This window comes from Rhinatrema bivittatum, chromosome 5, assembly GCF_901001135.1.
Source record: "Rhinatrema bivittatum chromosome 5, aRhiBiv1.1, whole genome shotgun sequence".
Classification (NCBI taxonomy): domain Eukaryota; kingdom Metazoa; phylum Chordata; class Amphibia; order Gymnophiona; family Rhinatrematidae; genus Rhinatrema; species Rhinatrema bivittatum.
The window spans coordinates 285,774,586-285,801,494 of record NC_042619.1 but is presented as its reverse complement, the minus strand read 5'-3'; the positions used below and the strand labels follow the sequence as shown (position 1 = coordinate 285,801,494).

Here is a 26,909-nt window from a genome sequence, read left to right as displayed (position 1 = left end):
GGTAGTCAACACAAACAAGAGTTCCCTACAGCCTTCCCAGTCACTGGAATACCTAGGAGTCCGATTCGACACCCAGGAAGACAAGGACAGCCTGCCCTCCAAGAGGAGATCAAAACTCCGGAATCGTCTGCAGGCCCTGCTGAGCGCCACCCGGCCCACAGCTTGGGATTACCTACAGGTCCGCAACCTCATGGCATCCACTCTGGAGGTGGTACCATGGGCGTGGGCTCATATGAGACCATTACAATGCGCTCTCCTCCTATCTCGGTGGAGCCCACGATCACAGAACTACTCCATACACCTACCTCTACCAGCCAGAGTGCGGAATCAGCTACGGTGGTGGTTGCAGCCCGGCCACACGAGCCAGAGGTCAAAAATGTCCTCCCCAACCTGGACCCTACTCACTACAGATGCCATCCTGAACGGATGGGGAGCACACTGCGAAGAACTAACCACCCAAGGGCGGTGGAACAAAGAAGAGTCGGGGTGGAACATCAACCGACTAGAGGCACGGGCAGTCAGGCTAGCCTGCCTGCGATTTGCCCACAGACTTCGAAACAGGGCGATCAGAGTGATGTCGGACAACGCCACCACAGTGGCATACATCAAACGACAGGGCGGAACCAGAAGCCGACAGGTATCCTTAGAAATAACCCCCCTGATGGCTTGGGCAGAGGCGAATCTCCAGGACATCTCCGCCGTCCACATCGCCGGGAAAGACAACACCACAGCAGACTTCCTCAGCAGAGAAAGCCTAAACCCGGGGGAATGGCAGCTGTCGCCCACAGCGTTTCAGATGATTGTGGATCAGTGGGGGACTCCGGGCATGGACCTACTAGCAGACAGGTCCAACGCTCAAGTACCCAGATACTTCAGTCGCAGACGAGATCCTCTCTCCCATGGGATCGACGCTCTAGTACAGCCATGGCCTCAGGGGATCCTGCTATATGCTTTTCCTCCATGGCCCCTGCTGGGCGCCATTATACACAAGATTCAGTGGCACAGAGGCCTAGTTCTTCTAGTGGCCCTGGACTGGCCAAGAAGACCCTGGTACGCAGACATGAGAAGACTGCTGGCAGGGAATCCACTACCCCTGCCTCCACACAGGGACCTGCTGCGGCAAGGTCCCATCCTCCACGAGGATCCAGCTCAATTCTCTCTTACGGTCTGGCCATTGAGAGGGCGAGACTGAAGAAAAGGGGATACTTGGGGCCGGTAATAGATACACTCCTCAGAGCACGCAAGTTCTCCACATCACTAACATATATAAGGATCTGGAGAGTATTTGAAGCCTGGTTACGACACTCACAGCACCAAGCCACATGCCGCTAAAATCCCTATCATTTTGGATTTCCTGCAAGATGGACTCCAGAAGGGTCTGTCCCTCAATTCCATCAAGGTCCAGGTGGCAGCGCTATCCTGCTACGGTCCCAGGAGTGAAAGCAGCAGCATTGCCACACACCCAGACGTTTCACGTTTCCTGAAAGGAGTCAAACACATTTGCCCGCCACTGAAGTGGCCAGTGCCCCTGTGGAACCTCAACCTAGTTTTGGAATTTCTAGCGGGACCCGCCTTCAGACCCCTTCGAGGCCTGTCCCTCCGTTTGTTAACCTTGAAGATGGTGTTCCTGCTGGCCGTATGCTCAGCACGCCGCATCTCAGAGCTACAAGCGTTGTCCTGCCGTGATCCGTTCCTCAGGATCACTCCAGAGGCTATCCATCTTCGCACGGTCCCTTCCTTCTTACCCAAAGTAGTCTCACACTTCCACCTCAACCAAACCATATTCTTGCCAACCACGGAAGGTTTGAAGAAGTCGGAAGAAGGTTGAATACTGCGCCATCTCGACATCGGCCGGCTGCTGTCCAGATACCTGGAAATGTCAGAAGCAGTACGAAAGACGGACCACCTGTTCGTCCTTCACAGCGGGAAGAAGCAAGGGGAAGTAGCCTCACGGGCAACCATCGCCCGCTGGATCAAAGACGTTATCAAGGCGGCCTACGTAGAAGCGGGAAAACCACCACCTGTACGGGTCAAGGCTCACTCTACCAGAGCGCAGGCGGCCTCTTAAGCAGAAACTAGGATGCTGTCGCCGGCAGAGATATGTAAAGCGGCAACGTGGTCCTCCCTCCATACCTTCTCCAGATTCTACTGTCTGGATGTCCAGGCCAGGGAGGACACAGTATTTGCGAGGGCAATCCTAAACGGACCTCGGGCAGCCTCCCACCCAGTCCGGGAGTAGCTTTTGAACCCAGAAAGCACAAAGGAAGGCGATCTATAATAGCCATCAGGATGAAATAAAGAATAGATGCCTGTAGTCTAAAATCAATCCTTTATTGAAGTGGAGACACAAGGGTAGCCCGACTCTGGCCGAGTTTCGCCGTTTCAAACGGCTGCCTCAGGGGCTTACAACAATCTTCTTGAATTCATTAGTTATGTATGAACTAAGAATGTAGGGTGATCATATAGAGAGCTGTATGATCTCTTATACTGCTCCGTCTTGAAGCGTTCGCAAAAATGGATCTCCACTTGTTTGTCTTTACAAGTGGAGATCCATTTTTGCGAACGCTTCAAGACGGAGCAGTATAAGAGATCATACAGCTCTCTATATGATCACCCTACATTCTTAGTTCATACATAACTAATGAATTCAAGAAGATTGTTGTAAGCCCCTGAGGCAGCCGTTTGAAACGGCGAAACTCGGCCAGAGTCGGGCTACCCTTGTGTCTCCACTTCAATAAAGGATTGATTTTAGACTACAGGCATCTATTCTTTATTTCATCCGGGAGTAGCTTTTGTACATCCCATTTGTTCTGAGTCCATCTGCTACACGCTAGGAAAGGTAGAGATTACTTACCTGATAATCTCGTTTTCCTTAGTGTATGCAGATGGACTCAGCATCCCGCCCGGCTACCAGTATATATGGGGATTCACCGACTCACGGTAAGCCATGTTTTCTTATATAGGGCATCCACCCTGCAGGGTGTCGACGCCTTCCGGTTAAGAACACTGGCAGTCTCCAGCTACTATTAATCGGTCAGGGTAATCATGTTCATTTAATCGATCGGTCAGTCACACATATATCCATAAAGCTTTTGCAAGGAAGATTACTGAGTTCCTGCACTTCCTGCGGGGGTATATGTACCCCGTGCTGACGTCAGATCCGTCTCCAACTGCTAGCACGAGCACACTATACCCATTTGTTCTGAGTCCATCTGCATACACTAAGGAAAACGAGATTATCAGGTAAGTAATCTCTACATTATTGCAGGTAAAAATCCTGCGAACATCAGTTTACCATCCACAAACTGATGGGCTCGTGGAGTGTTTTAACAAAACTCTCAAGCAGATATTGAGGAAGTTCATCATGGAAAATGGCAAGAATTGAGACTCACTCTTGCCATATATATTGCTCTCCATTCGGGAAATCCCTCAAAGTTCGACCAGGTTTTCTCTGTTTGAATTATTGTATGGTAGAAGACCACGGGGAATCCTGGATGTAGTACGACAGGCCTGGGAGGAGGAACCCAACTCTGGACGGAATTTGGCCGACTATGTGATCAAGATGCAGGAACGACTGTGGAGGGCAGGAGAGGCTGCCAGACTATGCCTGGAAAAGGCCCAGGCTACCCAAGCCCGGCAATATAACCAGTCCGCTGTTCATCAGGTCTTCCAGCAGGGAGACCGCGTACTAGTGTTACTACCGACTTCAGAAAATAAATTGCTGTCCCATTCGCAAGGTCCGCATGAGGTACTGGAGAAGATGGGCCCAGTGGATTATAAAGTGGCCCAACCCGACAAACGGAAGAAGGCCCAGATCTTCCACGTGAATCTTCTAAAAAAAATGGGTTGCTCCAACTTGCAGTCTGGTCCAAGGAGAAGACTGTGGTCCAGACGTTTCACAAACTTCCAGGCCCCAGATGATCCCATATGGGGACCAACTCTCCTCAATGCAGAAAATGGACCTAAACTGGTGACTCGGAATAAAGATGTCTTCTTGACTATGCCTGGGAGAACTCACTTAGCTTGTCACGACATTATTACAACCCCAGAAATAATAGTTACACAACGGCCCTACCGGATTCCCGAAGCCAGGAGGCAGGTTGTAGAAGCTGAGGTGAAACAAATGCTTTGACTTGGGGTAATAGAGGAATCCAATAGCGATTGGTCCTCGCCTATTGTACTGGTACCTAAACCGGATGGTGGCAACCGGTTCTGTATTGACTTCCGGAAGTTCAATGAGGCTTCGAAGTTGGACACATACCCGATGCCCCACGTGAACTCATTGAACGCATAGGAACTGCCCAGTTCATCTCCACGCTTGATTTGACAAAGGGATACTGTCAAGTTCCCCTGGTGCCAACTGCGAAGGAGAACATAAGAACATGCCATACTGGGTCAGACCAAGGGTCCATCAAGCCCAGCATCCTGTTTCCAACAGTGGCCAATCCAGGCCATAAGAACCTGGCAAGTACCCAAAAACTAAGTCTATTCCATGTTACCATTGCTAATGGCAGTGGCTATTCTCTAAGTGAACTTAATAGCAGGTAATGGACTTCTCCTCCAAGAACTTATCCAATCCTTTTTTAAACACAGCTATACTAACTGCACTAACCACATCCTCTGGCAACAAATTCCAGAGTTTAATTGTGCGTTGAGTAAAGAAGAACTTTCTCCGATTAGTTTTAAATGTGCCCCATGCCAACTTCATGGAGTGCCCCCTCGTCTTTCTACTATCCAAAAGAGTAAATAACCGATTCACATCTACCCGTTTTAGACCTCTCATGATTTTAAATACCTCTATCATATCCCCCCCTCAGTCGTCTCTTCTCCAAGCTGAAAAGTCCTAACCTCTTTAGTCTTTCCTCATAGGGGAGTTGAAGGCGGTTTTTTCAACACCGGGAGGACACTTCCAGTTTACGGTCCTGCCGTTCGGCCTTCATGGGGTTCCAGCTACCTTCCAGCGCTTGGTAGATCGCTTGCTATGCCCACATCAGGGTTATGCAGTGGCCTATCTTGACGACATTGTCATTTGCAGTGGAGACTGGGAAACACACCTAAGACAATTACAGGCAGAACTTACAAGTCTACGAAGGGCTGGACTGACAGCCAACCCCAAGAAATGTAAATAGGGGATCAAGAAGTACAATATCTGGGATACTCCCTTGGGAGAGGAAAAGTCCACCCGCAGGCACGGAAAAAAGAAGCAATTACCCGAGTACCAGTCCCACAGACAAAGAGTAAGGTGAGAGCCTATTTAGGTCTCATCGGTTACTATCGACGGTTCATACCAAGCTTTTCAGAAATTGCAGAGCCCCTCACATGCCTATTTCAAAAGAGAGCCCCAGAGAAGGTTAGATGGTCTGAAGAGGCGGAGGAAGCTTTCCAGGGTTTAAAGAAAGCCATATGATTGGAACATGTCCTGCTAAGCCTGGACTTTACTAAACCCTTTATAATACAGACAGATGCATCAGAGGTGGGGCTAGGAGCTGTCCTCACACATCAGAAAGAAGACAAAGAACACCCAGTAGCCTTCATTAGCAGGAAGCTACTACCCCGAGAGAGATATAATTCTACGATAGAGAAAGAGGCCTTAGCTGTCAAATGGGTCTTGGAGGCTTTTCATTATTACCTACTGGGCCGCCAGTTCACGCTGGTAACGGATCACCAACCCCTTTGTCTGGATCGCTTGGAAAAAGGAGTCCAATGGACAAGTGATGAGGTGGTTTCTGGCACGCCAACCATTTGACTTTAAAGTCCGACACAGAGCAGGGAAAGCGAATGTAAATGCCGACTTCATTTATAGGGAAGTCTCCCTTGTACAGGCAGGTGCTCAACTAAGGAAAGTTGAGCTGAGGGTGAGGGAATGTGATGGAGTACATGACAGAAAGCTTCAGACTACCTTAAGGGACCGCATCCAGCTATCTGGCCCGGTCCACCTTAAGACAGACAGGAAGGGGATCCTCTGGTGGGGGCGTTTCCCTGAGCTAAGGGATAAAGAGGTGAGGCCCTGAGAATCAGAGAGAAGCCCCAGGAAGAAGGAAGCTGTAATCAAATGCTGTGTCTGTTTTGAAGTTTTCTTTTGCTTGCCAGTCTGCTGAGGTAAGCAGCCATTTTCTTCTATTTTGTTATAAAATTCTGTAAATAAACTGGTGAAAAGCAGACCAGACTCCAGCCTGGTCTGTTCTCTGGCCTACCAGAGTCCTAGACCGCTCCAAGGACATCACACCACACTTCAGGAGTATGTATATCAATTAAACTCCAATTGGTAATAGGTCTCTTTACTTTATTTTCATCAATTTTTTGTCTTTTCTAACAATCATTACAATAAAGTCTCTCCGTATGCTGACAAACTTCAAAATCAATGCTCATTTCAAATAGGTAAATACTCATCTCTATATATTTATTTATTTATTTATAACTTTTATATACTGATGTTCCTGTATAGGATACATATCGCACCGGTTTACATAGAACTGAACTGTTGCCGAATGGCCGTACATGGAACAAGAGACTAAAAAAGAGACTAAAAACAAACTAGAACAACAACTGTATAATGGAGTACAAATAATAGTAATAAGAGAAATGGTCAAAAGAAATAACAGTATAAAATACCATAAGTCCATATCGTGAGGGACATGTTAGGGGGAGTTATATAATGGTGCATTCACCATTATATAACTCCCCCTAACACCATTATATAGCTATATAGAGATGAGTATTGGTCTATTGGTATTGGGGTTGGACTATTGCTAGCTATATAGAGATGAGTATTTACCTATTTGAAATGAACATTGATTTTGGAGTTCGTCAGCATACTTTATTGCAATGATTTTTAGAAACATTTAAAATACAATCTAAAGACAAAAAATTAATGAAAATAAAGAGACCTATTAACAATTGGAGTTTGATTGATATACATACACCTGAAGTATGGGTCCTACAAAAAGAATATCTACCTTATAAATGGCCTGTGACCGACGGCCCGCAAATGCGCAGTAGAGACCAGCTCTACCGCGCATGTGCGGGCGAGCACGTCGCTCTGAGCCAGCGTCAGAAAAAAAGAAAAAACAATGGCGGCGTCCAGTGGCAGCGGCAGCGGCGTTGGGTGGCGGCGTCCAGTGGCAGCGGCGGCGGCGTTGGGTGGCGGCGTCCGGTGGCAGCGGCGGCGGCGTTGGGTGGCGGCGTCCGGTGGCAGCGGCGGCGGGTGGCAGCGGCATGGCGGCATCCAGCGGCGGCGGCGTTGGGTGGTGGCGGCGGGAGGCAGCGGCGGCGGCGTCCAGCGGCGGCGGCGTTGGGTGGTAGCGGCGGCGGCGGGTGCGGCGGTCCAGCGGCGGCGGGTGGCGGTGGCGTCCGGTGGCAGCGGCGGCGGCGGCAGCGAGGGAGGAGAGAGAGAAGGAGGGACTGACAGAGAGGGAGGGACTGAGTGAGAGGGGAGGAGAGGAGAGGGAGTGGGCTGAGTGAGAGGGAGAGAGGGAGTGGGACTGAGTGAGTGGGAGAGAGTGAGTGGGACGGAGGGAGAGGGGGGGACTGAGTGAGGGGGGAGGGGAGATAGAGAGGGAGTGGGACTGAGAAGAGTGGGACATAGAGGGAGGGGGAGGGAGTGGGACTGAGGGAGAGAGGGGGAGGGAGTGGGACTGAGGGAGAGTGAGAGGGAGGGAGAGAGGGGGGAGGGAGTGGGACTGAGTGAGAGGAGAGGGAGGAGTGGGTGGGAGGTAGGGGGTGGAGGGGAGAGAGAATGAGGGGGAGGTGAGAGACAGAGGGATGTAGCCCTTTTTAACGGCTTAACGGCGGTGGCAGCGAGGGAGGAGAGAGAGTGAGGGACTGAGTGAGAGGGGAGGAGAGAGAGGGAGTGGGACTGAGTGAGAGGGAGTGGGAGGAGGGAGTGGGACTGAAGGAGTGGGACTGAGGGAGAGTGAGTGGGACTGAGGGAGGGAGGGAGTGGGACTGAGGGAGAGTGAGAGGGAGGGAGAGAGGTGGGAGGGAGGGACTGAGTGGGAGGAGTGGGTGAGAGGGAGGGAGGTAGGGGGTGGAGGGAGTGGGACTGAGGGAGAGTGAGTGGGAGGAGTGGGAGGAGTGGGTGAGAGGGAGGGAGGTAGGGGGTGGAGGGGAGAGAGAATGAGGGGGGAGGTGAGAGACAGAGGGATGTAGCCCGTTTTAACGGGCTTAACGGCTTGTATTATACATATTTGTATATTAAATGTGGCTATTTTGAATGCGTTGAAAGATATACCAGTAGACCAATTTATGTCATGCTTGTGTGACTAGTCAGGGTTTCTGGAATACACTGATTGTATGGTGGGCAGACTTTGTGATTTATATCAATATTTGAAGAAACATGGAGAAGTGTCATTATGGTAGTGTTGGTGGACATGAACAGAGAACAAGAGTGCAGCAGTGATATTGGGACTCAAAGGAATTCAACTTAGAAGCTGTAAGCAGAATATAAATTATCCCCTGAGGAAGCCATTGGCGAAACAAGGAATCTTGTAGGAAACAGAGGGAAACTTATGGAGAACAGGCGCAAGTAGCAATAAGGATAAGGGGGACATTTGTGATGAAGAGGAACAGAGTCATCTGATATAATAAAGAACAATGTTTTTTAGGTGCCTTTTTTAGTAGAATGGGTGGGTGCGCTGTGGGGTTTGTATGAATGGAAGATGGATGCATGTGGGAATGGGGTTATTTTAAAATGTATGTAGTAGCTCTGGCATGTCCAATGGAATATTAAGAGAATTTTGATATGTGTGTATTAAAATTAAGATTGTAATTAATGATGGAATATAATTGTAATTGAATACAATTTATACTGACACTACTGAACCATTGAATACTGGGAACATTTGATGGTAAAAATTATTTGGGAACCCTTATATATGTGAACATTTAGAATGGCACCACACCTCATCAGCAAAGCCATGGGAGCAAATCGAACAGGCCTGGATAAGGGATATGCTGTTACGAGCAATGGTATGGCAACCTCGCCGATCCTGGCGGCCATGTCCAAACATGTCCCTCACCCCTTGGTATACTCTAAATGTGTGGTCCTTCTGGAAACATAAGCTGGCAGGACCATGTCCTATTTTTATTCAACTTTTCTTTTTCACAATGTAATCTTTTCTCCATGCATACCTGCCCACTCTTTTTTAGAATGGAAAGCCAGGGGTATCTCTTAGGTAGATCAAGTTTTCATAAATGGTAAAATGATTCGATACACTTCATGCTAAATATGGACTCCCTTATATTGAATTTTTCTCATACCTTCAGATTGAACATTTTTTGGCAACTATAAGGAAGCAACTTCTTTTATCTCCTGAGAAATCCCTCTTTGAGGGTTACTGCTCTCTTCCCCATGTTGCAATAGGCTTGATTTCAAACATTTATAAATTGTTAAATATTCATGTAAAGAATAAACCCTTGCATGTAATCGCCTGGGAATAGGATCTTGGATTACAGTTTTCTGATTAACAATGGTTCCTGTTATTTTTGAGAATCAAGACTGCCTCGATTTCACCTTCCATAATTGAGAACAGTTATAAATTATTGTATTGATGGCATCTCACACCCCTTCACTTAAACAAGTACTAGCTCACTGTCAGCAGGTTTTGTTGGCATAATTGCTCTATAGCAGGATCCTACATCCACATGTGGTGGGACTGTATCTACATTCAGGTCGGTTGGCAGAATTTAGCCGATCTGTTTTCAAAAATACTAATAACGTCTGTTTATTTGACTAAAGAATGGGTGCTCCTTAACACACATGACGATAGGCATCCCCCCCCCCCCAGCACTCAAATCCTAATTCAGAAATCCTGTATTGCTATGAGGATGGAGATTGACGCTGCATGGAAAAAACCCAGTTCTCCAACCATGCACGACGTGTTGAGACACATTGACAAAACTTGCACTTTGTATAAAATCACTGCAGCGAAGTATCATAAATTGGACAAGTTCAACTATCTGGTCACCATATGTTATGCTCCGTGGCCGCAGCTGGCTGCGACCTCTCTTACCTCCTTTTTCTCTGCTTTGGCTCCATTGGGCGAACTCGCGGTCTCTGCCAGCCACCACTGGCCTTTCCTGCCTCCGTTCGCAGCCCACCTGAGCAGCATGGACGCCACCAACCGCCATCTTACCATCGGGGTTCACTAGATGCTCACCCGCGCTCCGGGTCTGCTTTAACCACATCATAGCGGGAACCTCGGGGACGTCCCCCTCAGATGACGTCACTCATCTTGGATACTTAAGCTCACCGGCCCAGACATCTGACGACTTGGCAATGAGTCCATCTTGCTGAATCCACCTTCTCTCGCTTCAGTGCTTGTTCTGGTTCCTGCTTCCAGTATGAGACTACCGGGTCCCCGCTCCTCGAGGGCCCTTCCTCGTCTCTCGGCTATCCGCTTCGTGGAGGGCCTTCTCCAGGACTCCTGCCTGCCTCGCTTCCCGAGGCTTTCTACGGAACTACTAATTGTCTTCAGTCACTGTGAGTAACCACACTGTGGACCTCTGCTGTGATATCTACGCTGGAATCCTCTCCGGTGTACCCCGCTCTGCGGACCTGTGCTGTGATATCGCTAGAGAAACCCTCGCTGGTGTACCCCGCTCCGCGGACCACTACCGTGACATCCCACCAAGGAACCCTCTTGTGTACCATCTCTACAGACCCCGTGTACTTCAGTGACTACTTTCGCTTGGCATCCCCCGCTCCCCGGGCAGTGTCAAACCTATTGCCTGACTCCAGTTCTCTGAGCTGAGTCTGATGTCAGCAACTGCGCTGTCGCTCTGTGGCCCTCCTCCTGGGTTCACCCTTTCCTTCTCCTTCTCTACCTCTGTTGTATACCATCCCACAGCCGAGACCTCGCCTCCCGAAGGTGAGGCTCAGTGGGGCTCCTCCCCTGGGCGGTATCATCTCTCACCTCAGCCAAAGGGCCCACATATTTCACAAATCCGAACACCATATCTGCTTTGGAGATAAGCCCATCATGCTTAATCTTCTCCTTGAATGTTTTACCAGGACTTTTAATTATGGTTTCTATTGCTAACTTGATTTAGTTTATTATGTGTGAACGCCCTTGCCCATAAACATTTAACTTGGTAGTTATATCAAGATGTTGAGTCTGCAGCATGATGGGGGATGGGGATTTATTTGTAACATTGAAATGCTGTCCTTGGTCTTTACTTGTTCACAATGTGTGGTGCACTGTTGCACCGTTTGTCTGCTTTTTGATACTGGACTGCAATAAAAATTACAAATTAAAAAAACACACACACACACACAAACACACTAAATAATATTCCCCAACAGTTAACTTCACCCCAATACTTTTAAAAAAAGAAAATTTCTCAAGCAAAACTTACTGATTCCTTTCAGCAACCAGCAAGATGATACTCTCCTCTCAGTGCTCCCACTAGATTGTGAGAGGCCAAGATCATCTGCAGATGACCTTCTGCTCATTCTATAAGCTGGTCTATTTCCTGCAACACTTGCTGGCTCTTGGTTCCTCCCTGGCAATTGATGTAGGACACCATCATCACGTTGTATAACATCACGTGAATCACTTGACCCAACAGCCTGTGGCTGAGCTGCAAGCATGCCAGCCAAACTGCCTGACTTACAGGCGATTGACGTTCCAGCGGGACTCCTTGGCATTCAATGTCCTTGAGCCGTTAGCTCCCGACAGTGAGCCCCCCAACCTTGGAGACTCGCATCTGTTACGAGTACTAACCAGATCAGAGAGGACAAAGAAACTCCCTTTCTCAGATGATCCTCCTGCAATCAACACCGGAGGTGGAAGCAGATTTCCATCGGCAAGTGGAGCCGAACTGTGGGTTCCAACGAAACAGCAGAGAATGGTGAAGAGGATGCATATGTGCCCTTGCCCACGGCACCACTTCCAGGGTTGCTGCCATCAAGCTGAGCACCTGTAGATAGGACCACACCATCAGGCATATGGTGTTCACCAATTGACGCACTTGAGACATCAATTTCTGAATCCGAACTTAAAATAGGAAAACTCTGTCCTGCCCAGTGTCGATCCAGACCCCCTGATACTTCAACAACTGGGATGGCTGAAGATTGCTCTTGGTCAGGTTCACTACCCAACCGAGCTCCAGTAATAAAAAGATCACCTTGTGCGCACCAGGTGGTTCTCTTCCCGAGACTTGGCTCGAATCAGCCAGTCATCCAAACAGGGGTGCAGCAGGATCCCTTCTCTATGTAAGGCTGCTGCTATTACCACCATAACCTTGGAAAATGTTCTGGAAGCGGTAGCTAGACCAAAGGGCAGCGCCCGAAACTGATAATGGAGCCCCAACACTGCAAAACGTAAAAAGAGTTGATGCTCCAACTGGATAGGAATATGAAGGTAAGCCTCTGACAGATCCAGGGAGGTCAGAAATTCCGCCAATTGTACTACCATTTTCACAGAGCATAAGGTTTCCATGCAAAAATGAGTCACTTCAGTTGACAGCTGACCCTCTTGAGATTCAGGATGGAGCGAAAGGAGCCTTCCTTCTTGGGTATAAAAAAAATTAATGGAATAACTCCCCATACTTTCTTAAGACATGGGCACCAGAACCACAGGCCTCAGCCTGAGGAGCCTTTGAAGTGTGAGCTCCACAGCCTACTTCTGCGGAGAGTAGCAAGGGGACACTATGAACACATCCTAAGGAATACTGTGAAATTCCAGCTCATATCCTTCTCATATAACCTCCAGGACCCACTGGTCCGATGTGATCTTTACCCACATCTGATAAAAGAGAGAAAGACATCTCCCTATCTCTTGTTCCCAAAGATGGATCAGCAAACCTTCACTGGGAAGCTCAGGAATATCCACCACCCGAGCCTGCTCCTCTCTTGGGCCGATGGGGATGAAAGGCTGAGACCTACCAAAAGGCCAAGTTTGCTGAAAGGTCGTCCTCCTGTAGAGACGAAATCACTTGGAACCCCGGAGACGACCCCTCATACTAAAAAGGCACTGTAACTGCTTCTTATCTTCCGGCAACTGAGGAACAGGAGATTTTCCCCACTTACTTGCCAGTTTCTCCAACTTGCTCCCAAACAAAAGCAAACCTTTAAAGGGCATCTTTGTAAGATTAGCTTTGGAGGCTTCATCAGCTGACCAATTTCGCAACCAGAGTTGACACCTGGTCGCTATAACCGAAGCCACTCCTCTGGCTGAGGTATGGCCCAAATTGCAGCCTACATCTTCTAAAAAGGCAGCAGCGGGCTCCATAACTGCTCTGGAATTCCCTCCAGACTCATCAACCTCCTGAGAGAGAAGCAGACAAGATCGCGCTACTAGGGCACAACAGGAAGTGATCTGTAAAGTAACTGCCAATGCCTCAAAGGCTTGCTTAAAAATAGCCTCAATCCTTCTATCATGTACATCCTTCAAGGTCGCTCCTCCCTCCATGGGGATAGTCATCCACTTAGAGATGGCACGTACCAGTGCATCCACTTTGGGAAAATGAAAACGCTCTCTCACAGCGGATCCAGGGGGTACAGGATTTCCAATGTCCTACCCTCTTTGAAATTCACCTCTGGGGCACCCCATTACAGATCAATCAATTCCTGAATGGCATTCATCACAAAGAAAAAACAAGAGGCTTTACATAAGGAAACCAAAATGGGATTCTTCTTCAGCTCCGACATGGCATCTGAACCAGGAACACCCAGTTGTTTCAAGGTCTGGGAAATCAGGGCCGGCAGTTCATTTCTATGAAAGAGCCGCAACATGGTTCAATATGGTTCCAGTCCTGGAGGAATTGCCATCTTCCAGGGCATCAGGATCTACCTCATCATTAGTGCCATCTGGATTCCTTTCAGGAACACCCGGAGGTAGCAGAGATGAGCTCCAGCGCTTAAGCATAAGACTGGAAGAGAGATAAGCCCCCGGCTAAAGGTCCGACCTGACAGGAATGGATGAAGAGGAGGACTGCGCCTGAAGAAAAGTTTGTAAACTTTGAAAAAATTCCACCCAAGAAAAAGCAGCTGGATCCAGATCAAGTACAGAAGGAATTGGAGCTGGTCCTACAGAGCTCCCCTCGCCTGCAAAGGAGCCTGGTCAAGGAAGAACCAAGGTCTGTCATCCCTCCAGTCAAGACCATAGCCATACCATCATCAGAATGAGAGGAACCAGGCTTAGCAAAATATGAGGACGACAACTATCCCTGAGCGTCTGAGCAGTGCTGACACAGGTTAGAAGCCAGATCAGGCTAAGAAGCCCTAATACGACAGGCAACACAAATAGGAAGATACTTAGGCTTGTTTACCGGTGCCTTTGCAGTGCTAAATGTGCGTCTGAACAGCTCACGCTCAAAAATGTATGCGCACAAAACTGAAGCACCGCAGAAGTAAGCACAAGGTGCACCCACAACATGTGCACCAAGTCCCTAAGCATTGAAAGTTCAAAAAGTTGTGCCCGTAAAAGGCGCGCCCAAAAACGAGTGCATAATGCATGTGCAGAGCCGATGCACTGCGCACATAGACGGCCTATAAAGGGCAGTAGACCACGCAGGGGAGTGTGCGAAAAACGTCACTGCGGCCTACCAAGTGGCGTGCAAGGAGAAAGCCTAACTGCAGGGACTAGCCCACTGAGGCTGTTCAACCCGCCAGGCTGTCCATTTCTGGAACGAGCGTCGGGACAGTGTGCCGAGCATGGAGACTGGAAAAAGACCTAAAAATCCCTCTGTCTATGCTTAAAAGGTAAAATCATTTTTAAAAACCTTACCTGAGCTCAGTGCTTACCAGCTGAATACAGAGACTGTTTCCGGCTGCAGGGGGAGAGGGTATCTGTCATCACCACTGTGCTCAGTCTCCTACACTCACTGCCTTTCAGCTGAACAAGCAGCTAAGCCCACGCCTGGAAACTCGGCTACTGGACCAAGGCACACCTCTGAGAGACCACTGAAATCACCTCAGGAATTCTCAACTGGGGGATGGACCTTTTGGCATCATCGCAGGAGAGCGGGGCTTTCTTTTCCTTAAATCAGAATTTCAGATTTCTTCTTCGAAAAAACATGAAGCAATTCCCACAGGGAGATACACGTCCACCATCTGCTGAGACGGAGAATACTGGCAGGCTGGGATCACTGCAGGAGTATATATACAGTGACATCAGCTTGCTCTGCCTCCATTTGCTGGCAGGGGAGCACAAACCTGAGTCCATCTGTCTACACACTAGGAAAGCAGTGCTTTATCTGCATAAATGCTATCTTGTAAAATTGCCCGTCTGATACATGAAGAAAAGTGTACACATACACATCCTACTCAGATATTTTTAACTGGCTTACTGGAGAGGCATTCTGGCGATAGAATCTGTGTAGGGAATGGAATTACACACATTTCTTAATTTTAAAAAGTATGCATGTAAATTCCAATGAAAAAAGTACTTGCACACATTAGCAGGTGTAAACGTGTGTGGGTAATTTTTCTGAGATAATTTTGAAAGCAAAAGTACACACATACGTTTGCTTTTAAATAACTGCAACATCTGTGAGTAAAAAGTAAGGATATGCAATCGTTTAGGGCGAATTAGGCAATATCATCAAAATTGCCTAATTCGTCCTGGTTCGGGAAACCTGAAAACTGAACCAAATTTTCACAAAATTTCAGGAAAATTCAGTTTTCAGGTTAGCGCGCACTAACTCCCATTAATACGCACTAACCCGAAATTCAGGTCTCCCTAATTACAAAAGCCCAAACCGCGGGAAATACGAAATTTCCCACGACAGCCCGAAAATGAAGCCCAAACAGAAAGGTTTGGGCTTTGCAAATCTCTAGTAAAACATACCCATAGATTTTATGCCAGGAGAAAATTACGCTCTGAATGGCTGTAGCATGAATAAAAACCTTCTCACCTGCACTGGAAATAAGAATCACCAGCAGTGCCAAACTCAGCTCAGCAAACAGAGGCAGCTGTTTATTCATTTCTCAGTCTCTCTAGGGAAAAAATATAATATAAAGCATAAGGCATTTATATATTTTTGGTTTTACCTACCTGCCTTTCCTTAAAGGCAATGAAAACTGAAAAAATAATTAAGCCATCCCTGTGCTGGCTCTGTTTCTAAGGTCCTTGGCAGATTTAAGAAACAGGAGAGCATGAGAATGATGACACCCTGCTGTTATAGCTTTGGAGTGGTGTAAAAGTCTTGGCATCTCCTGGGATGTGGCTCTGAGCCTGTAATTTTTGGGAAGGTCTCAGCTACTTTCATTTCAGAAAGACTTTCAAGACCACTCCAGTTGCTGAGAATGGTCCTGGAGTGGCTCAGATACTCTGAAAGTTGAGATGAAGAGGGCTTGGGTATATATATTGTTGGGGCTGTGGTGAAGCTGTGGAGCCTGTGTCCCAGTACTGCCCGCACAATGCTATTTTCCACTGGTTGGTGGCTTAATTCATGCTTGTGGTTGGAATGCCCCTGCTCTCAAAGTTCAGCAGGGCACACAGGGACCGCAAGGCAGAGGTAAGAAGGAATTCCTGCGGCCCTAGAAAGGCAAAATGATCCATCAGTGATTTTTCATAGGGACAAAAAGACATTCAACTTCCTATTTACAATATGTACCAAGTCAAATAAATTAAACTTTCTTTTTTTTTTTTTTGTTTATTTTAATTTTTTTTTTTTATTGATTTATACAATATTATGACATACAATTGTCACTAACATTACGGGTATCTGCTGTCATATATATAACTGTTATTACTAATTCTCTGTCTTTACAACTAATTCAAATTATACGACTTCAAAATATCCTATTACTAAGAAATCACACAGATATCCAACCACCATCATTACATGAGCTATATCAGGAAAATATATCAACTATAACTGAAGGTATTGCTTCTTCCTTCTATACCGCTAACTAGACTCTCTAATTATTCCCCAATATCTTTTTTGCTTCCAAAAATGCTTTTAATTCTTCTGGCTCAAAATACACATATCTGTTATTTTCATATCGAATTATACATTTACATGGATATCTAAGCAACATTTGGATTCCTAATTGGTCAGCTATTGTTTTCAATTCAAGGAACTGCTTCCATCTAACTTGAGTTACTCTTGTAACATCTGGAAAAATCCAAATCTGGTAGTTATAAAATGTTTTCATTCTATTTCTTAGGAACAATCTCAAAACAGTATCCCTATCTGAGGGAAAAACAAATTTAACAAGAACAGTTCCTTTTTTTTCTATAGGCTCTTCATTTGAAGACTGTAATACATGAGATACATCCAATAGAGATACTTATTCCTCTAATAAATTAGTTGGCTTTAAGTAATATATTTTGGAAATGGGAGGAGAGGCTTCTCTAGGAATCTGTAAAACATCTATCATATATTTTTTAAACTGATCTTGTAGCGAGGAGAATCTTATTAATGGAAAATGGTTAGCTCTTAGGTTTAAATACCTCGCTTCATTTTCTAATCTTTCTAGGTTTCTGTTTGAGCCGTGTCCCCTTGAATTAAATTAACTTGTATTTTTTGTAGCTGAATTACTTTTTGATCTATCTCTACCAATTTTTCTTCGTGGTTTTTTTTACTATTTCCTCATTTGCAGTCACTCAATTATTCATCTGCAACGTTATAGTTGTCAATTTTGATATTGCACTTTCAAGAGACATAATTGCTGTCCAAACCGAGTCCAATGTTATAATAGAAGGTTTTTCTAGCTTCCTCATGGGGAGTAATGTAGTAGTCTTTCATCCCAGCTTCTGACACAACAATGTGTATTCTGGGATGACCATTCAAATCCCGGAGCCCCACCTGCATGGAAAGATTTTTTTCCTACCACTTGGGACATATTGGATAGTTCTTCCAATGGCCCAATAGTAGTGCTAGCTGATGTTATATTTAAATGCTGAAGTTCCTGGCAGGGAGGAGATGGAGTTGTTGGCGCTCCCGGGCTTAAAGATATTGGTGAAGCAGGCATGTCATTCCCAGGCTCCTCTGGTTGACTTGAAGTGCTTCCCTCGGGAGTTTGCCCTGAAGCAATTTTGAAAAATTTCTCAATTTTTGCTTGAGTTGGGGGTGTCAAAGGAGTTGCTACAGCCATCTCCCTTAATTTCCCTTTCCTCTTAGTATGAGGCATTAAATACAAGGAAACAGTACTTAGGATTGAGAAGCCTTTTAGTTCCTTCAAATATATATTGCGGTGGGATACTGCTTCGAGATGGAGGAGGAGGAGAACTTGAGAGAATAAAATAGAAAAAGGATTCAAAAACTTTTTTTTTACTTACTTAAGAAGGATAATTCTCAATACTCAAGTCAATTCTCAGTCAAAGCCGCGCGCCCCTTAGGCACGCGCGCCAATGTCGACTGCGCGCCGTGGGTGGGGCGTTCTTGTAGTCCCCGGTGGATGACGTCAGCAGGAAGAGTTTCAATTCGGTGGGGCTCCGGGATTCCTTACCCTCACCGAAAAGGAGAAACAATATTTTCAAGGTAATATACCCGGATTCTGGCGTCTCCAGCACTCCCTCAAACTGTTTCTCTCTCCTTCTCCTCAAAAATCAGCTGTGGGTGGGGCGTTCTTGTAGTCCCCGGTGGATGACATCAGCAGGAAGAGTTTCAATTCGGTGGGGCTCCGGGATTCCTTACCCTCACCGAAAAGGAGAAACAATATTTTCAAGGTAATATACCCGATTCTGGCGTCTCCAGCACTCCCTCAAACTGTTTCTCTCTCCTTCTCCTCCAGTCTGTTTATTATACCACAGATAATATTTCACAGTTCCCAACTACACTGCCCAGAGTTTTATTATATTTAATTGTCAGGTGCTGCCATTGTTGGGGGCACAAGGCATGGGAATGAAGTTAAAAAAGCCTAGGGATGTGCATACAAACAAATTTTAATTTGGTTTGTTAATTTATTTTGTCTTTTTTGGCAGTTTTTAAATTCACTCCAGTAGTTTATGTGCAATAATGACATAAAATTGATATTTTATGTACATAGAGCCTAACTTTCAAACCTATCTGTGACACAGCATTTGTACGTATAAGTGGACATAAAAAGAATGCTAGTATTTTATAAACTGTGCAGTGGGAGTTGCAGAATTTATAGAATACTGCATTATTCTGCATCGAAGGTACGTACTTATCTTTTAGTAAACATGAATATGTCCAATGAAAGAAAATATATACTTTACCCATTTAATAAACATATGCATGTATATTTTTACAAGTGAAATAATTGTGACACTGTGAAGGTAAGCATTTTATAAAGTGTGCATGTACATCATTTTGAAAATACTTAATTGAGCACATACTTGGAATCACCAGTTCTCTGATACCTCCACCAGTTCACCAAGTCCTTCTTCAATTCACCTAGACCCTCTTGCACTTCACTCAGAACCCCCACTAGTTCACTCAGACTTCCCACCCAAAAACTGCATATAAACAGATTTGATTTCACTTCTGGGAGTCAATAAGCAGGTATAAAAAAGTATACAAATAAGTTTAGTAATGTATATGCTTGCGTACATTTCTTTCAAAATAGCAACTACCACATGTACTTCAGAACCCTGTCCTGGAACTCCTCTAGACTACCCCTTTTAACCCCTGATAAAACATACATGCAAAACCAAAAATCTGGCATTTTTGAATTATTGAACTTTTCCTGTTTAAATTGTTTTTTCTGGTTTGTTTTACATGGACCTTTGCAACTGATTTTGCAATACACCTGTTGGATTGTGTATATAAAGTGAGAAACAAAACATTTCAGTAGTGTTCTGGATATATGTAGAGAAAGAGAAGTCTAGGGTGATCTCAAAGTTTTGGGCTGAGGGGAATGGGAGAATGACAATGTTACTCACAGAAACAGAGAATGGGGGAAGACAGGAAGTAGATTTGGGGGGGAAAAATAAGACATTTTGTCTTGGCTACTTTAGGTCTTAAGGTGGCAGTGGGACACCAGACCAGCATTGTCGGACAAGCAAACAGATTTGGGGCTGGTTTCCAGATGAGATTTCTGATATAGAAGCAGATCTGGGAGTCATCACAAAGAAGATGGTGTTGAAAGCCATGGAAGGAGATCAAAGCACCAAGGGGAATTAGTGTAGAGAAAGAAGAGACGATGGCCCAGGACAGAGTCCTGAGGCATACAAATTGATAGTGGAAGATCCACCAAAGGACACACTAAAAATACAATTAAAAAGGTAAGAAGAAAACCAGAACACGACAAAAGGCCAAAATCCAAATGAGAATAGAGTTTCAAGTAACAGGTGGTGTCAAACGACGTGTATAGTTCAAGGAAGATAAAGATTAAGTAAAGGCCTTTGGTTTTAGCCATAAACAGGTCATTGGAGGATTTGGAAAGGGCTATCTGTGAAATTTAGAGGGTGAATACCAGACTGGCATGGATAGAGAACATCTTGAGTTATAGGACAGTCAAGAGAGCAGAGGTGAACATGTTTGGGTAATTTGATGCAAAAGGGAGGAGGGAGATGGGATGATATTTAGCAGGGCGGGTAAGATCCAGTGAGTGATTTTTGAAAAGTGGTTTGATCACAGCATGTTTGAAGGCAGCAGGAATAGTTATAGTGGAAAGGGATACATTGAGAATATAATAAATGGAGAGGAAATAGAGCTGAGGAAATGGATGGGAATGAGGTCAGAGGAACAAGTGATAAATTTGAAGGCGGAAAGAAAATGGGCAGTTTCCTCCACTGTGATTTCAAAAAAGGAGGAGAAGCTGGCACGGGCCAGCTTCTCCTCCTGGACCTGGACCGGACGGTATACCCCCCAGAGTTCTGAAGGAACTAAAAAATGAAATTTCAGACCTATTAGAAAAAATTTGTAACTTATCATTAAAATCATCCATTGAACCTGAAGACTGGAGGATAGCAAATGTAACCCCAATATTTAAAAAGGGCTCCAGGGGCGATCCGGGAAACTACAAACCGGTTAGCGTGACTTCAGTGCCAGGAAAAATAGTGGAAAGTGTTCTAAACATCAAAATCACAGAACATATAGAAAGACATGGTTTAATGGAACAAAGTCAGCATGGCTTTACCCAGGGCAAGTCTTGCCTCACAAATCTGCTTCACTTTTTTGAAGGAGTTAATAAACATGTGGATAAAGGTGAACCGGTAGATATAGTACACTTGGATTTTCAGAAGGCGTTTGACAAAGTTCCTCATGAGAGGCTTCTAGGAAAAGTAAAAAGTCATGGGATAGGTGGCGATGTCCTTTCGTGGATTGCAAACTGGCTAAAGACAGGAAACAGAGAGTAGGATTAAATGGTCAATTTTCTCAGTGGAAGGGAGTGGACAGTGGAGTGCCTCAGGGATCTGTATTGGGACCCTTACTTTTCAATATATTTATAAATGATCTAGAAAGAAATACGATGAGTGAGATAATCAAATTTGCAGAAGACACAAAATTGTTCAGAGTAGTTAAATCACAAGCAAATTGTGATAAATTGCAGGAAGACCTTGTGAGACTGGAAAATTGGGCATCCAAATGGCAGATGAAATTTAATGTGGATAAGTGCAAGGTGATGCATATAGGGAAAAATAACCCATGCTATAAATTACACAATGTTGGGTTCCATATTAGGTGCTACAACCCAAGAAAGAGATCTAGGTGTCATAGTGGATAACACATTGAAATCGTCGGTACAGTGTACTGCGGCAGTCAAAAAAGCAAACAGAATTTTGGGAATTATTAGAAAGGGAATGGTGAATAAAACGGAAAATGTCATAATGCCTCTGTATCGCTCCATGGTGAGACCGCACCTTGAATACTGTGTACAATTCTGGTCGCCGCATCTCAAAAAAGATATAATTGCGATGGAGAAGGTACAGAGAAGGGCTACCAAAATGATAAGGGGAATGGAACAACTCCCCTATGAGGAAAGGCTAAAGAGGTTATGACTTTTCAGCTTGGAGAAGAGACGACTGAGGGGGGATATGATAGAGATGTTTAAAATCATGAGAGGTCTAGAACGGGTAGATGTGAATCGGTTATTTACTCTTTCGGTTAGTAGAAAGACTAGGGGGCACTCCATGAAGTTAGCATGGGGCACATTTAAAACTAATCGGAGAAAGTTCTTTTTTACTCAACGCACAATTAAACTCTGGAATTTGTTGCCAAAGGATGTGGTTAGTGCAGTTAGTATAGATGTGTTTAAAAAAGGATTGGATAAGTTCTTGGAGGAGAAGTCCATTACCTGCTATTAAGTTCACTTAGAGAATAGCCACTGCCATTAGCAATGGTAACATGGAATAGACTTAGTTTTTGGGTACTTGCCAGGTTCTTATGGCCTGGATTGGCCACTGTTGGAAACAGGATGCTGGGCTTGATGGACGCTTGGTCTGACCCAGTATGGCATTTTCTTATGTTCTTATGTTCCACTATTTCCAGAACCCACTGGTCTGATGTTATATTCTTCCATTCGAATAAGCGAGTCTCAATTCTGTCCGGCGGATATAAACGGGATAGTGGTGGCAGTATCTCTAAAAAAAAAGGACTGTGGCTTGGCGGAAGACATAGCCTGTTGATTCTGTGGGTGTTGCCCTCGTGGGAGGCCCCTACGCTGCTGTGCTTGATTTTGTGGTTGTTGTTGAGCACGCTACGGTTGAAGATAAGATTGAGGTCGATATGAAGGGTACTGTCGCATCGGCCTAGTTGGATAGGACTGTTTGCGCCCTGGATTATAGTATTTTCTTTGTGATAAGAATCTGGATGGCTGGGTCAGGGACTGGACCGCTACTGCCAGTTCCTTTAAGTTTGCTACTGTCTCTTGGAATTTATCCCCAAAGAGATATCTCCTTTGCAAGGTAGATTGGCAAGTTTTGAATGTAGGTCTTCACAGATGGTGCTAAAGCGAAGCCATGCAAGCCTTCTTACCGCTATCACCAAGGCGGATATGCGAGAGGAAGTTTCAAACAATTCATAAATTGTCCTTAATAGGTGTCTGATACCTTCTTCCACATCATTCAGTTGATGACTAGACTCTGTGTACAGATGCTCTGATCCCGGAACATTTCTCTTCATTTGTTGAATGCACTCAAATAAATATTGGACAATATAAAACTGATGTTGTTGAATGCGTGCAGACAACATTGCTCCCTGGAAAGACTTGCGGGCAAACTCGTCAAGGAGTTTTTGATCCTTACCAGGGGGGACAGAGGCATGCAGCTTGGATCTTTTGGCCCTCTGCATCGCCGATTCCACCACCAGTGAGGAGTGTGGAAGTTGCTGGACTGAATAGCAGGGATCATTCTTCATTCTAAACTTTAGATCTGTTTTCCTGAACACAGCCGGGATGGAAAATGGTGTTTCCCACGACTGAATTTAAGATCTTATGCGACAGCAAGGATGTCGGTTCAGCCGGTACATCAAAGATCTTGAATAAATGTAAGGTATCCGCCCGAGGATTTATTTTTATTTTATTTATTTATAAACTTTTATATACCGGCATTCGTAGGAAACATCACTCTGGTTTACAGTTAACTATAAGGAATGGAAAATACAATGAATGGGGAGGGGGGGAAAGGAGGAGCAGGCTAGAAGGAGGAGGAGGAGGAGAGAGCAGAGGGAAGGAAAAGAGTAGGAGAGAGAAAAAGCAAGTTTGCTTACCGTAAACGGTGTTTCCGTAGATAGCAGGATGAATTAGCCATGCTGTCATGGGAACTGTCCATCAGGGCCCAGGAGGCGGAGCTTAAGAAGCAGAGTGTAGAGTTTCGACACTCTGCGGCTGCGCGTGTGTTCCCGCGCGGGAAGAATCAGTTCTCCTCAGTCTGTGATTAAGCTTGTTGTAGTTAATGTAGTACGACTACCAGGGAGGTGGGAGGGTCAGCATGGCTAATTCATCCTGCTATCTACGGAAACACCGTTTACGGTAAGCAAACTTGCTTTTTCCCGTCGATAGCAGGGCTGAATTAGCCATGCTGTCATGGGAGTCCCAAGCTCCCGATCACGCTGTTGTTTGTTGGTCGCGTGATTATAGGAGTGTGGTAGTCGGTTATTATTTAGGCAACGCATGCAGAATCGCCTGACCCAGTGTGGCATCTGTTGCTGACTGCTTGTCTATGCAGTAATGAGAAGTGAAGGTATGTAGAGAAGTCCAAGTGGCCGCTTTACAAATGTCTACTGGGTTGACGTTCTTAAGATGAGCTATAGATGTGGCCATAGCCCGAACTTGATGCGCTCGTGGAAGCGTCTGAAGTGGGGATTTTCCCTTGTTGTGACAATACTGTATGCATTGAACGATCCAGCTTGAAATTGTTCTCTTGGCCACGGGTAGTCCCGGGGCTCTTGGGTTGAATGAAACAAATAATTGGGAGACTCTGCTCGTAGCATGAGTCCGTCGTTTATAGTAAGCCAATGCTCTCTTACAGTCCAATGTGTGTAGCAAGCGTTCTCTATCGTTTGTATGAGGCTTTGGAAAAAAGATGGGTAGTTCTATAGATTGATTGAGATGGAATGCCGAAATTACTTTTGGAAGGAAGGTAGGGTGCGTTCGTAGGATCACCTTATGATGATGGAATTGAAGATATGGTTCGTAATGTACGAGCGCTTGTAATTCACTTACTCTACGTGCCGATGTTATTGCTACTAACAATACTACCTTCCAGGTAAGATATTTAATATGTGCAGATTCCATCGGTTCGAATGGTGGAAGCATTAGCTGCTCCAGAACGATATTAAGGTTCCATGGAACTGGTGGTTTTGCTGTCGGCGGCCGAAGGTGCAATAATCCCTTGATGAATCTGGATAACAAAGGGTGTACAGCAATGGAATGGTTATCTACTGGTCGGTGATAAGCTGCAATTGCACTTAGGTGCACCCTGATGGAGGAGGTTGCTAACCCGTCATCATATAGGGCACGCAGATAGTCAAGTAGAAGAATTGGTGAGGAGTCTATGGGTGGAATCCCTTTTTGAATACACCAGTTGGAGTATCGTCTCCATTTGAAGGAATAATTGCGTCTAGTGGATGGTTTCCGTGATGCAATAAGCACTACTTGTGCCACCGATGATATGCCTTGTGCTGTCAATAATGTCCGCTCAATCTCCATGCCGTCAGGTGAAGCGAGGAGTGGAGAGGGTGAATTAGCATTCCTCCGTTCTGCTGGAGAAGGTCTGCCCGGTCTGGAAGACGTATCGGGTCGGTTATTGACAGTCGCAAGAGATAGCTGTACCATGGTTGTCTCGGCCAGGCTGGGGCCACTAGGATTAGCTGACTGTTGTCCAAAATGCATTTCTGCAGCGTCTTGGTTATTAGTGGAATCGGTGGAAAGGCATATAGAAGATCTGCTGTCCACGGAAGTAGGAATGCATCCTGGGCGAGGCGTGATGAGCTGGGACGAATGGAGCAGAACTGCGGTAGTTGGGCGTTCTCTTCCGTTGCGAAAAGATCTATCGTCGGGGTCCCCCAGCGTTGAAAGATCTGTTGAGCCACGTCTGGATTGAGCGACCATTCGTGGGGATGGAAAATGCGGCTCAATCTGTCTGCTCTGTCGTTCGCTAATCCTGGCAGATAGGTTGCTTGAAGATGGATTGAATGCCGGAGTGCATGGTGAAAGATTTGAAGAGTTTCCTTGCAAAGGGTCCATGAACCGGACCCGCCTTGCTTGTTTATATAAAACATTGCCACCTGGTTGTCGGTGTAAATCATTACTCTTCGTCCTCTTAACTGTTGTTGAAAGGTTCTCAGTGCATTGCGTATTGCTCTGAGCTCTAGTAGATTGATTTGGAGACATTGTTCCGATGGCATCCATAGACCCTGAGTTTCCAAGAGGTCCAAATGTGCTCCCCATCCCGTCCGAGATGCATCCGTTGTGAGGACTGCATTGTGTGGCGGGGGATTGAACAGGGCTCCCTTTGTCAAGGTGTGGTCTAGGAGCCACCATTCTATGTCTTTCTTCATTTGCATCGTGAGTGTGACTTGGTTCTGCAATGGTTGTGTGTGTTTCCACTGCCTTTTCAGACCCCATTGAAGCCGTCTCATGTGTAGTTTCGTGTTTGGTACCATAAAGTTTGCTGCTGCCATGTGTCCCAAGACTATTAGTATCTGTCGAGCTGACGGGTGTCTTGTTGTCTTCAGTGATTGAAGAAGACACCGAATTGTTATCTGTCTGTCCTGTGGAAGGAAAGCTCTTGTGCGAAGAGTGTCCAGGCGAGCTCCGATGAAGTGGAGTATCTGAGTAGGTTGTAAGTTGGATTTGGGGTAATTTATAAGTAATCCCAAAGTTTGAAGGCAGTTGATTGCAATCTTGAGATGATGCATTAGCAATGTCGGGTCCGACGCTACCAGTAACCAATCGTCCAGGTAGGGAAAGACTGTCAGACCCTGTAGTCTGAGGTGGGCCACCACCACTATCATACACTTGGTGAAAACTCGGGGTGCTGCCGAAAGACCAAAAGGAAGCACCTTGTATTGGTAGTGCTGGTTGTTGTGTAAAAAACAGAGGTACCGCCAAGAGGATCTGTGGATTGGAATGTGTGTGTATGCCTCCTTGAGGTCTATGGAGCACATCCAGTCCTTGGGTTGCAATAGTGGAAGAATGGATTTCAACGAAACCATTTTGAACTTTTCTCGAACTATCCATTTGTTCAATTCCCTGAGATCCAAGATAGGGCGGTTGCCTCCCAATTTCTTTGGAATTAGGAAATAGGGGGAGTAAAACCCTTTGTTCCATTCCTGTGGGGGAACATATCTGATCGCCCTTTGCTGGTAGAGGTGCGCTATCTCCTGAGTGAGCTGAGGTTGAGATGTTTGAGAACCTCGCTGCGCTAGATGCGGAACTGGGGGATTGTTGATGAACTGAAGCTGATAGCCATTCTTCACTATTTCGAGTACCCACTGATCCGTTGTTATCAATTCCCAGGCAGGAAAGCGGGCTGTGATTCTGCCTGGGGGTGCTGTTGAGGGAGGTGGTGGTGGCCTATGCTTAAAAAGATTGCGAAGGCTTAACC

General features: G+C 45.8%; 1 protein-coding gene across 2 annotated transcripts in view; it reads right to left on the bottom strand.

Annotated features, from left to right (window-relative positions):
* The window catches only part of LOC115092775 (disintegrin and metalloproteinase domain-containing protein 9-like), a 1,307,906-nt gene that overhangs the window by 1,262,750 nt on the left and 18,247 nt on the right, over positions 1–26,909 (bottom strand). For both annotated transcript variants that reach the window (XM_029604079.1, XM_029604080.1), the window contains exon 2: positions 15,859–15,940. In XM_029604079.1, the coding sequence (XP_029459939.1) occupies positions 15,859–15,928 (70 nt within the window). In that variant the 5' untranslated portion in view covers positions 15,929–15,940. The remainder of the gene's footprint in view (positions 1–15,858; positions 15,941–26,909) is intronic.